Here is a 13,060-nt window from a genome sequence, read left to right on the forward strand (position 1 = left end):
AAAAGTTGAGTATGGGTTATAGAAAACACCAAATGCAAATACAGATTTAATCCCCACATATACGTGTGAGACGTACTCATGAAAGTCATTGGGTTTTTTAAACACACACACACACACACACACACACACACACACACACACACACACACACACACACACCCCTTTCCGTTGGTCACAGAAGTAAGCTTGTTTCAGGATACTGAGTACAGACCTTACAAATTTAGAAGTTATTGTTTTATGTGGTTTGTAAAGTATTTCTTTCTTAAAATTTCAGAAAATCATGCCCCTATGCATTGTCTCCAGTTTCTCACCCTCACTGGGAACAGAAGCCAACAATCTTTTTTTTTTAATTAGTGTTTTGAATTTTAATTCTTCTTTAGTCAGAGTTATAACTTAAGCACATATTATGGGTCAAATTTTCAAATACAGGAGGCAATAGGTATGCATACAAAAAACTACACACATCTGGTGCATGCACCAGTAACTGCTTCACTGTGTTTGCAAAGGTGGATTTTTACTGATGCACTTGTTGAATCTCTGTTTGATAATCCAGAACTGTGTCTGACATAAAAATTGGAGGAATTGGGACAAAAAAAAATTCAAAGTAATTTTCTTTATCAAAAGCAATCATTCATAGTTTTAGAATTAAGAACACAACACCACCTCTTTAAAGTCTTTTACTTATTATGAATAATGTATTAAATTAGTTATTGCAAGAAAAATTTAAAACCAATTGTTAATAACTGAATTATTTACAACAAAGAGAAAGAGAAGCTGAATTTTCCAATTTTATTGCATGAACATATTAACTCGATTTGCATGCTTTCCTTAAGCTAGATCATCGCTATCTGTTATTCTACTCAATCTGCAGTATTGATTCATTCATGAAATACAACTAGAGGAAGTTATGCATTAATAGGTGCTATATTTTTGCCTGGGCAAAATACAATAGAACCTCAGAGTTACGAATGCCTTGGGAATGGTGGGTGTTCGTAACTTGGAAATGTTTGTAATTGAACAAAATGTTATGGTTGTTCTTTCAAATGTTTACAACTGAACATTTACTTAATACAGCTTTGACACTTTATTATGCAGAAGAAAAATGATGCTTTAACCATCTTAATTTAAATGCAACAACCACAGAAACAGTTTCCTTACCTTGTCAAATCTTTTTTCAAACTTCCACTTTTTTTTTTAGTAGTTTACATTTAACACAATACTGTAGTGTATTTACATTTTTATTTATTTATTTTTGTCTCTGCCGCTGCTTGATTGCGTACTTCCAGTTCCAAATGAGGTGTGTGGTTAACCAGTCAGTTTGTAACTCTGAGGTTCTACTGTACATTTATTTGTATTACAACTGTATTGTAATTTTTTTGATTTACAGTTTTGTGAAAGCATCCAATAAGAGGATGTGTGTAAATTATACTGAAGTATATGGCTTTCAGCATAAATAGGTTACATACATGAAATTGGAGTTTATGAATGTATCTCCTCCCAAAGCTACAGTCTTGGATTTCTGAGCTGTGTCATGAATACTCACTAGATCACTTATGGATAGGTATGTATGGTCAGTTTTGCCCCTCTATACATGTACCCAAAGATGACAAGAGGGCATTTCAAGACACTGCTTGGTAAGAACCTGAAGACAAGCTGGGAGGAGGAGAGTTTGGAATCGTGGAAAAGACCAATGGAGAGAAAGAATCCCACTCTTGGAAATCAGGAAGTGGCATGCACCCTGAGATAAGACTGAGGAAGAACTGGAATTTGACAGAGGCAGGTGAGATGATAGAGTAAGAATATCTTAACCAAATTAGAAAAATTAATAATAGTGATGCAAAAAGGCCTCGAGATAGCCTAAAACAGACATGATAGCCAAAGGGTAAACAGTGTTTTGCCTTCTGCTCAAAAATAGTCATTAAAGCATAGACACCTCCAACATTATTCTTGTGATAGTCTATAGGCTGTAATATATTATATATCTATGTCACAGGAATTTGATGTAGTAGCCAAAATTGCCTGGTACAGTGATACGTTTTCTTTCTGTTGGTGCCCATATGTAAGTAACTAAATGTTCTTAGTATTTTTCCCTTAAGAATAACAGTTAAAAGGCTGTTTACTTGTTTTGAAGCAAAAACGTACATTTGCTAGCCAGCAAATAATTTCAAACTCCTATGTGATTTGTTCCCTCCCTTCCTCAATGATATATCAGACATAGATTAGCCACAGGCAGCTCGATAGGAAACAAATTTACTAGCCTTCTTAAATGAACTAGTATTGCTGAGCTATTTACTAAGCAGAATATACTAAACCCCGATTTATGTACTACACAATGAAAAGTTAACTTTGCTTCATTAAAGAGCACTATGCATTTACCTTTTGAACCATGGTGGCATAATAATGATTTATTTGTGCTCCATGGAAAAATATGAATTCAAACTTTAAGGATCATTAGAAAAAATATTGCTGACCAAGCTTTAGACCATTTTAAAAGACTAAAGCATACAACTATATATTATGTCTTCTGCAAATAAAAATTGATTCACAGAAAGTCAGAAGATACAATTGATTTAACACTGGCACGATTCTTATTTTCACATAGGCCCCCTCTACACTATTCTGCCTGCCAGAATAGTGTAAAGGGGTTCTAATATACATCAGATTTAAAGTTCTATAATTCCTACAAGATAAATCAATTGCAACTTATGACTTTCTAATGTTGCACATTTACAAGTCATATACATTATCACTTCTGGATCTTAAATAAAGAGCTTAGTCATCAGATTGTCAGTATCGATTCATACTCTCAGGGGATTAGATAGAAGTACAGGTGTGGGCAAACTTTTCGGTCCAAGGGCCACATCTGGGTGGGGAAATTGCATGCAGGGCCATGAATGTAGGGCTGAGGCAGGGGGTTGGGGTGCGGGACGGAGTGCGGGAGGGGGCTCAGGGCAGGAGGGTGGGGTGCAGGGTACAGGAGAGGTTCAGGGTGCAGGCTCCAGCCCAGCGCTGCTTACCTCTAGCTGCTCCAGGGTGGCAGCAGTGCACAGCGGGCTAAGACAGGCTCCCTGCCTGTCCCAGCCCTGCACCGCGCCACTCCCGAAAGCAGCCGGCACCACGTCCCTGTAGCCCCTGGGGGAGAGGGGGCAGAGGGCTCTGCACACTGCCCTCACCTGTGGGTACCTGTCCCGAAGCTCCCATTTGCCACAGTTCCCCGTTCCTGGCCAATGGAAGCTTGGGAGGGCGGTGCCTAAAGGCGAGGACAGCATGCAGAGCCCTCTGTCCCTCCTCCCCCAGGGGCTGCAGGGACATGGTGCCAGCCACTTGCAGCAGCGGCACGGGGCCCGCAGCACCCTGGGAGTGGCAATCCCATGGGCCAGATCCAAAGCCCTGATGGGCCAGATCTGGCCCGCAGGCCATAGTGTGCCCACCTCTATAGTAGTAGCAAAATTCGGAGGAAAACTTACTAAACAAGATTGTACAACTGCTCTCCCAGATTGGGCATCTGATCTGGAAACCAACTCAAGAGCATAAACGCATGTACTGAAATCCAGGAAGCAGACATGCATCTCTGCAATGGAGGTATTTCTAAGACATGTTTTAGCGTCTACTTTAGACCTAGGCCCTAAAACCTTCTAATGGGAGATATCAACATTCTCTTTAATTTACCCTAAGGGCAGTTGTGTTGTCTCACAGACCATTATGATTTTGAGATATTCTAGCTGGATACCCCAGGGTGCATTCACAGAGTTTGTATATCTCTAATTACAACACTTTTGGGGAAACAATAGTCACTGTTATAATTGGGCAATAGTTTGTGTTTTGTATTGTGTAATTAAAATTTCCCAAACAGACTTAATAACAAAAAAGCTGTGAAACAACAGTTACTATATGTACATGGAAGAGACTCTATGAAGAGCGACATTCCAATTGCTCAAAATCTTTTTCTTTCAAATACAACTGAATCCAGGTGACAGTGTTCACTATGAAGTAACAGCACAGAGTATTTAAATCATATTAGTGAGAATAAAAAGCATCTGAAACTCCAACACTGCTTCACCAATGATGATATATGTGCAAATATACTGTAACTTACAAAGACTCTATACAGCACTACCTACTCAGGAGAAATTCCAATTGCATTAAATGGAAATTTGCGCTGGGTAAGGCATGCTAAAACAGAGCCCTGAAGAATTTTCTTGGAATTCATATTTTTAAAATGTTTCCTTAAGGATCACTCACATACTGTGTTCCTTTCTCATATATAATTTTGTTCTCTCCTATCATTTGTTTCACTTCAAAATGTTACTATTGAGTACTACCATGATCTTTTAGGTTGCGAAGAACCACAGCTGGAAGGCTATAAGACTGCCACCCTGTCACTAACGATGCCTCTATTTTCTTAACGTTGGCCCTGAACATGAGCGTAGGTACTCTCAGAAGCAGATCAAGAGGCAGCAAAGCTAAAGAAATAAAAGAGGGAGATACTGTATATACAACTAAAACAAACTTTAAAAGAATTTGGAAATGGTAAGACTAATTTCAGTGCAGGTCTGGTTGTCATAAACATGTAATTACCTGGTCTTGGTCTTGATCCTAGGCCTCCAATATAATCTCTATAAAACAGAAGTAGGTTTGATATTGTCTTGTTTCAAATCATATAAATTTGTTTCAAATAAAATAAAATACAAAATCATAAAATATCCCTTGCTCCCTTTACTTGCCTCCTCCTGATCTTCTACGTCCCATCCCTTTCTCCCCAATATTTGGCAAAGTCCAGCAGTTTCAGCTACATAATTCGGAATCAACATTTTAAAATAATTTTGAACACTGCTCCACATACATATGAAAATATCTCTCTGCAAGTGATCCTGGCCATAGTCACAGGTAAAGAAAATTAGGATTGTGAGGGGGACAAGATTAAACAATGTTAAAAGAAACAACATATTGTGCCTGCCTCTGTAAGGTGCATGTACCACTGTGCAGAGCCTCTCTCTGATCTGGTCCAAAACAAAACAAAAAAAAGACCCAAAAAACACAAACAGAAGTCAATTTGCTTCAGCAGTGTGCAAAAACAATGATCCTTAATTTATAAAGTTTCTGACAAGCAGTAGACAGGACTGACAATCACAGGTGTCCAAAATCATGAGTCAGGTTCCAAAAAAAATGATACTGTTTTAAAAAGCATGAGTTTTTTATACAATAATACATTTAAGGTTCTGTTTATTAGCCTTTTGGTTTTTGAGCCTTTAATGTGCAGCATAAGAGTGTAAGATCCAGATCTTCAGTGCATAAAACCTTGACTAATCCGCTAAACTATCTAAAACTTTTTCCTCGGTATAGCTCAACACACTTTATATAGGTGGGTAAGTATTATTAGCTCCACTTTATCTATGTGACTAAAAGGAACAGAAAATTTGCATTGATGGCATTCTTGTCTAGTGGATAAAAGGTATTAGTTGAGAAGAGTCTACCCCAGGTTCTAACAAGACTTTGTATGTGATCTTGAGCAAATTGCATAACCTTTGCATAACCTTAGTTATTGCATTTTAAAAGGGTGGTAACCATCTTGGCCTATCTCAGACAAGTGGTGTGATGCCTCACTAAAAAGGATTGTGAAGGTCTACATACTATTAAGGTCAGTTAACAAAGACGTGGGAATAGTATTCAAGGCCTCTTGGTACCCGTCCTGGTGCTCATTCCTCCATTGACCAAGAAGGTATTTACATGTTGACAGCAACAGGAGAATCTATTTTACCAGATCATGGATTTCCCAAAACATTCATCTAATTTTATAAAGAAGCACTAGCTGGTTTAGAGTACTTCAAAGGACAAGACGCTTGTGTGCACAGTTAAATATACACATGCATATTTTTTCCCACCAAAAATATGGTTTGTTCAAAATATGTTGAAGAAATAAAAAATTGCATTTTTCTACCAGCTCTAGTTGGAACTGACATAAAGGTGTCCAGTCATAAAACTGCACTGGTTTAACTAAATAAATTTAATGTCATACCTTTTGTTAAACCGGTGCAACTTCTATGCATAGACAATCTATAACAGTATGTTGACAGTAGAGTTTTTTTACCTCAAGTTAATTGATTGTCAGTTAGCTTCAGGTAATTAACATGTTTGCAAACACTCCACAAAAGTTTTATCAAGGACAACTGGAAAAAATTCTTTGTGGAATATCCAAAGTGGAATTCAAAATAATGATGACCAAATCTGATTTTTGACAGCTAAAATTGTACATACCTTGTCTGAGGTGGTCTTTCAGAAGCACTGAAACTTCGTTTAATTATACCTGAAACAAATGCACAAAAGTTATATTCTCTGTATTGAACTAATCTTATAGAAATAAAATATAGTCAATTTCCCAGCAGATATACTGTGCCAAAATCTTAACCCCCCACCATTCCTTTAGGACTAAATCTAAACTTCAAAATTCAAATAACACATTTAAGAACTGAGTCCCCTTGTGATGCACCAAGGATCTGCCTGCATCAGAACCATGATCTCACTACCACAAAGACTGCTGTATATGTTGGATCATTCACTTGCTTAAAAGCTAAGCACGCATGAAAGTCTTTGCAAGGCTGGGACCTTAAGATGTATCTTTTTCCCGGCAGAAAGAGTACTATTTTTCAGAGAGAAAATTTTCAGTTTTCATGGCATAATATAAAATATCATAAACATATTTAATGCCCTATGTAATGCTAGAAATGTCTTAGTACACAACAGCAGAAAATAAATACAAAACTTAAAATTGTCACTAATTTTTAGCTTTTTTACTTTGGGCCAAATTCTGTCATTCTTGTGTACATGAGCAGTACCTGACTTCTCAAATAGTCCCACTGATTTACACACACAAAAGCTAACGTGCAGTGAGGTTAACTGACTTGCTTACAATTATGCAGTGAATCGGTAAGAGAGCTAGAACAGAACCCAGTGCGTGTGTTCTGTTCTCTAAATCACTGGACTGAGCCGTCTCCTAATCAATGCTAGGACATCCATTCACATAGTTCCCCAATGCATCAAGAGCGGGGGGAGGAAATCCTCCACAATCTTTACTATTTATTCACTTACAAGCCATGACAGAAAAGATTTCTGTACAACTGTTCCATTGATGATAACTTATCTATTGCTTCGCAAACCATTTTAATTCTAACTTTAGACCACTGCCTTTTGCCCCCATGTTGTGTGGGAAGGCAGAATGTATCTGTACATTCAGAACAAAGAAATATTTCATCCTATCAAAGGTTATCTTAATAAGAGAAACTAGGCAGGTCTTCACCATTTTTCCTTTGCATATTCAAAGTATATTCTACCCTTGTCTGAGGTACCTATCTTTCCACTATTGGTAATAACAACGGAAGTATTATCGTTGACTGGGAACAGCAGTGTTTAATCACTCAGAATCAGACAACACTGTACTAAAAAATGTTGTGCCAGATCTTATACTAGTTTTCCCACCATGGCTAGTACTGGTGGAGCTGCATCAGTACTACAGCAAAAGTAGGAGATTTCAGAAAAGGCCCAGCCTGCAAAACTGAATAAACTTCCAAGTGACTTGAATCCTTTTCCATGAGGCTCAAGCACATGTCAAGCACTGGCACTTTACAGAACTGAAACTTTCTCACTTAGAGGTGTGAAAAAACACCCCCCTGAGCACAGCAAGTTTCAGTGCTCTAAAGTGCCAGTGTAGACAGTGCACCTGTGTGTTGTTTTTTTTAAATTTGTCTTAAACAGAGCTCCACGTGATAGATGACAATCTCCTTCACAATCTTTTCATTATTGCCAGCGAATCTTGAAAAGGAAAGAAAGGGTCGCTCTGCCGCGACCACACAACCACGTTAAAGCACTGCTGCGGCAGTGCTTTAATGTTGGTAGTGAAGACATACCCTTAAAATCTACTGCATTATAGTCTCTACAGTTTTCTTCCCTTTTCGAGGTTCCCTGGCAATAATGAAAAGATTGTAAAGGAAGTTGTCATCTACCATGTGGAACTCAGTTTAAGACAAATTATAAAAGAACCCATTCATCTTTTATTTAGGCCAGAGCTGACAATCAAAAAGTCAGGCCTCTCTTTTGTTTCCCTGTTACTATTGTACACAGCAGAACAGGTACACCTACTGCATGGTATTTGGCTCAAAGAATAGGTAAATGACGCAACTTTGATGTTTACCAGTCCCTATACTATGAAAATTGCTATTAATTCTGTGAGGTCTTTTAAGAAAATCAATGGGGCCTCAGGAAAGCTGCTGATTGCCATCTTTAATTGGAGACTTATTCAAAAGAATATTTAAGGGTTTAGCTTCAGGACTCACATGAACATCAGTAAAAGTCATACAAAAAATTCTAGTGCATAGTTTAAAAAATTTTTCCTCTTGCAGTAGTCTGACCATCTTCTTGCCTCTGCTTACAACATGTAACATCAAGTGAAGATATTGTGACAAGGAGAGAAGACTATAAAAAATAGGAAGAGAGAATGTTTTGCTTTGCTTTTCTGTCTGGTAGTCTCTTTAGAAAAATGCCTCCTGAAACTAATTGGAATGAAAGAAAAATTAAATCAGCTCTCATGTAAGAATTATTGGTCTGCCTGAGGGAGGGGAAAATAATAATAGTATTTGTTTTTTTAATGATTTTTCTAAGATCTTCTCATTTGTAAGGTCAAATTAGCCTAATTATACATAATAGTTTTTATAAGCTTTTTAAAAGTTATTTTAGTTGATCCTGGGCAATAGCTGCACATTCAGAAACTGCATCCTGCATAGGCACTGACTCTGTGGATGCTGAATGTGCCCACTCCCAGCCTCTGGCAAACGGAGGTTAGGGACACCATCCCTACCCATTGCGGCTAATAGCCACTGATGGACTTATCCTCCATGAATTTATCTAGTTCTTTTTTGAACTCTGTTATAGTCTTGGCCTATACTGAATCAACTGAATACTTAGTTTTGTACTATAAACGTTCTTCTTGTAAGGCATCATATGTAAACTAGTGACATGCTGGTCAGGAACACCATGATGTGTATATGGACTGTGTATAAAGAGTTATGTATATGTGCCAGATATATATGGTTAAAATGTGTTTGGGAGGCAGTGCATAAATCGAGCCTGACACACAGATAAAGGAATGTGGATTGACATATTGAAAGTATATTAACATATAAGGTAAACAATCAAGCTATAAGTCATGGAGGAAACAGTGTACTAAGCACACTGGAGGACAGAGTCTGTACCCTAGGCAATCTATCTGGCTCTTGAGGCAAAGACAATGGATTTGGTGAAACATAAGGGGAGTAAAAAGGCATTTTAATTATCCATCACTCTGGTAAGAAAAGGGACAACACATTCTGATTCTCTGAACATTGGAGCCTCCAACCAGGAAGGGCTGGGGATGCTGTAAGTGAGAAAGCTGTTTAAAAAGACACAATTTGCAATAATTACATTTTAGGCCTATAAAGCATGTTATTTTGTTTACTTGTAACCATTTTCTGTTTCTGTTATCTTTGCTTAGAATCACATAAAGCTCTATTCTTTATTAATAAACTTAAGACAATTAAAAGGATTCATTCCTATATGAACTGTGACCAAAAGACACAATATCCCCACTGTATTAGACACAGGGAAGATCATAAACAATTACTAAATTCTTGTCTAACCTAAGAAATATCTTTCAATTAAAATATTTAAAATGATTTTAACAACAATTTCATACAGCACTATTTTGTCTGTAGTGTTGGTTAAATGATATGGTAAAACAAAATGAGTTTTCAAAAAATATTCCAGACAGTGAGCTACACTGTTACACAGAGAATCAGACATCTTCTGGAGAAGTAGAGACACCTGGACAATGGTTTGTTTTCTCTTCCTGCAAATTTTACTAAATTTGCCTAATTTTCCCAGTGGCTGAAATTCTGCTTTTTTTCCCCCTTCTGCACAATTCTAATTTTCAGACATAGCCATCTAAGCTGTGCACCATACTTCATTTGGGTGTTTCAAACAGCATTTATCTATATCCAGTTTTGCCAGATACCTAAGTTAGATGTCTAAATACCGATTTGAAAATTCAGTTGAATAATTTGGTCATGTAATTTGGGGATTCAGTCCTTAAAAAACAAGTCTCTGAAAATCTGACAAAAACACACAGACACCAAACAGCACCAGCAAAAAACCAGAAATGTTTATATTTTTGCCCTGTTCATGTTTTAAATACAAATGCTTGCAAAGACCACCCCTGTACTTCTACTAAGCTCTAGATTTTCATTATCTACAAGAACCATAATTTCCTTCATCATCCTCCTTAGACATCTGTTGTTGCCAGTAGGATGCTCTGGCTGAAAACATCTGAGAAATGAGTTGTGCCCAAATTATCTCCCCTCCATACAAGTCCCAGGAACAGCAGGCAAAGCTGTGCTACCTATAATGTTTTAAAATCTAGTAGCAACCTTTTTTTTAAAGTGTAAACAGTCAAGAGTTTGTCGTTCTTAACCCAAGTAATATTTTATATTCTGTTTCCAAGTATCTGTATAGTATGACTGATGAACCTGAGTAATGTTCTTAATGTTTAAAATCTTGGAATTGTGTTATATAGCCTTCATTGAGACTAAAATCTAATTTCTAAGTGTACTTGACTGTCCTAATGTAGCATTTCTGGGCAGACAAATGATGACTGTCCCCAAGACAGCATGATCTCTAGCCTCTTCAAAAAAGCAGCCAAAGTCAAATGAAGGAAACACTCATATTTACTGATCAGATTTGGGACCAAGTGTCCAATTTCAGTGGTGACTGATTAGTTATTACTCAAGCTAACCATGGTGCACTGAGTAAAATGTCATAAGATAAAAGGACCAACATCACAGAGAACATAAGAGGAGAGGAATTTGTAAAAACATCAAATACTATTTTATCCTATCAGCATCAAACAGTTGGAGTAAAAGCAGGCCTATATAGGAGTACCCATATAACAATTAGGTTAGAGATTTTCCTATTTGTCTTGTTTCATTTTTCTATTTGCTCATTTCTGCAGCATTGTCTACAAATTAAGTGCATTTACACTTAAAATAAGCACCTACAAATGACTAAGTTAAAAGGTAGTTGGGGACTGTGTATATATTATAATGATTAAAAACTGTGTACCTAGCATCACCTTGGTCTCTTTCTGGCTGTATATTTCCCTTAACATTTGTGTCTCTTCTATCCATTCAGACTGTAAACTCTTCAACAATATGTCACTGGCACCCAGCACATTTTGAATGTTGCCATCACACAAATAATAATCATATCCAGCCTATTTTATTTTTAGAACTGTTACAGGGTGATCCCTTGAGATTCTTTTCCAGCCTCAGTAACTGATCAAAACTACTCCAGGTGTTGTTTACCACCACTGTGCTTTATTATATTCCTTCAGCAGGCCACAGCCTGGAGTGTTATTTACACACTGTTTAAGTCAGTAACCAGAATTCCCAAACTCCTTCTGGGGACCAGTACAGTATAGTATTAGCAGCAGCCAGTCCTGCCAGCATCCCCTTTCCTTTAGGCTACCTACTCTCCTCCTTAGCATCTCCTTCCTGTCCAGTTATAGTATTCCGGCTGCTGGGGCTACTTCCACCCAATTATCCCCTCCGCTATATGTCTACTGAGTTACTTGGCACTCTCAGTCAATTAATCAGGTTCAAATTAATGTATACTGGTGGGGATTTGAGTGACAGGATACTAAGTCAACTCCTGACTCAGCACACCCAGTTATATGGTAAGATCAGATACAAGACATCATCAAGAAGCATGAACAATTACTACAAAATATAAGGTTTTTTGCATAGGGCAAACTTGAAGTTATTAAGAGTAACTGTCTTGTAAGGTTAAAATGACTGCACTACAAGCTCAGTCTCCTTCTTCTTATAACTGTTAAATACAGTCCTATCTTTACAGATATTTTTTTAAGGGCATAAAGTATATAATTACATATATCACAGATCTCCTGGCCCATAATCGGGTCAAATACTTTTGTATTTTACTTTATCCTGCACACCAGTTTTTGTCCCATACAACATTGTGGCATGAAGTGCCTTTTTGCAAAAGAGTCATAAGTTTTAAATAGGGAGGAGAGGGGGAATCCTGCAGAGAAAGAGACTGAGTGATGTCTAGAATTCCTGAGTGTTGTTATTCACTTGTTAAGTAGGGGTGCATGCTGAAAAACCATATTCATAGGAATGATATACCATATCACAATCATTAGAGCTGGATGGGAAAGAGTTTTACCTGTTGTGTGAAAAATTCCCCTTCCCAAATCAGGACAAAAAGTCAAAATCTCCAAATTGTTCACAACAACAAAATTCTGTGGGGGTGGGGGGAACTGGTTCGGATCAATTTAAATATTTAGTTTCAATTTTGATCATGTCCTATTTCTAAATAATTAGGAGTTATATATAAGAGAGAGAAACAAAAAGTTATTCTGATCCAGAAAAAAAACAAAAAAAGTTTTTCATTTAGAAAATGTCAAAACAACCATTTCAAAACTGATTTGAAAACTTTTTTCAAGTTGAAAAAAATTCATCAAGACCAACCCTTTTGCAAGAAAAGTTTCAGTTTAGATGTTGCATTTTCTATTGAAAAATATATTGTCAAAAATTTCTTACAGCTCTAATAAAGATGCTATAAATATCAGGGAACTTTACATTTAAAAAACCCAAAACATTATCTTTTTTATAAAGTTGCCTTTTATTTTTCCCTAGAAGAAAAAAAAACTTTTGACAACTTTTTATTACCAACACTGAAAATATTCAGCATTAAGTAGAAACCACAGCCAGGTGATCTCAAATGTGTGATTTAGGTAAATATTTTTCTTAAACATAACCCAGCAGTAGTTTTGTACCAGTTACAAACTTTCTTGGTGGGGAAATGTGTAACAAACTCTGGAATTTCTGACTAAAAGTAATGGATGTAAGAGGAACTGATGGATTCTTTCCCCACTAGGCACTTCAGTGGATAAGCTGAAACTTGGCAAAGAGCTATTTAGCCATTAGCAAATGAAGATGTTTTGTTGGTGTGCAAATCA

At 37.1% G+C, this 13,060-nt stretch overlaps 1 protein-coding gene across 5 annotated transcripts in view; it reads right to left on the reverse strand.

Annotated features, from left to right (window-relative positions):
- The window catches only part of NEK10 (NIMA related kinase 10), a 172,434-nt gene that overhangs the window by 25,374 nt on the left and 134,000 nt on the right, over positions 1-13,060 (reverse strand). For 3 of the 5 annotated variants that reach the window (XR_003998829.1, XM_030550991.1, XM_030550990.1), the window contains exons 29-30: positions 6,256-6,304; positions 4,579-4,616 (exon numbers count right to left, since the gene is read on the reverse strand). Coding sequence is in view for 4 of the 5 variants with exons in the window: in XM_030550991.1 (XP_030406851.1) it covers positions 4,579-4,616; positions 6,256-6,304 (87 nt within the window). In the remaining variant the exon portion in view is untranslated. Of the gene's footprint in view, positions 1-4,322; positions 4,464-4,578; positions 4,617-6,255; positions 6,305-13,060 lie in introns of all 5 variants that reach the window. The other 2 variants (XM_030550992.1, XM_030550989.1) reach the window with 1 other exon arrangement.

Source organism: Gopherus evgoodei, chromosome 2 (assembly GCF_007399415.2).
Source record: "Gopherus evgoodei ecotype Sinaloan lineage chromosome 2, rGopEvg1_v1.p, whole genome shotgun sequence".
NCBI lineage: Eukaryota > Metazoa > Chordata > Testudines > Testudinidae > Gopherus > Gopherus evgoodei.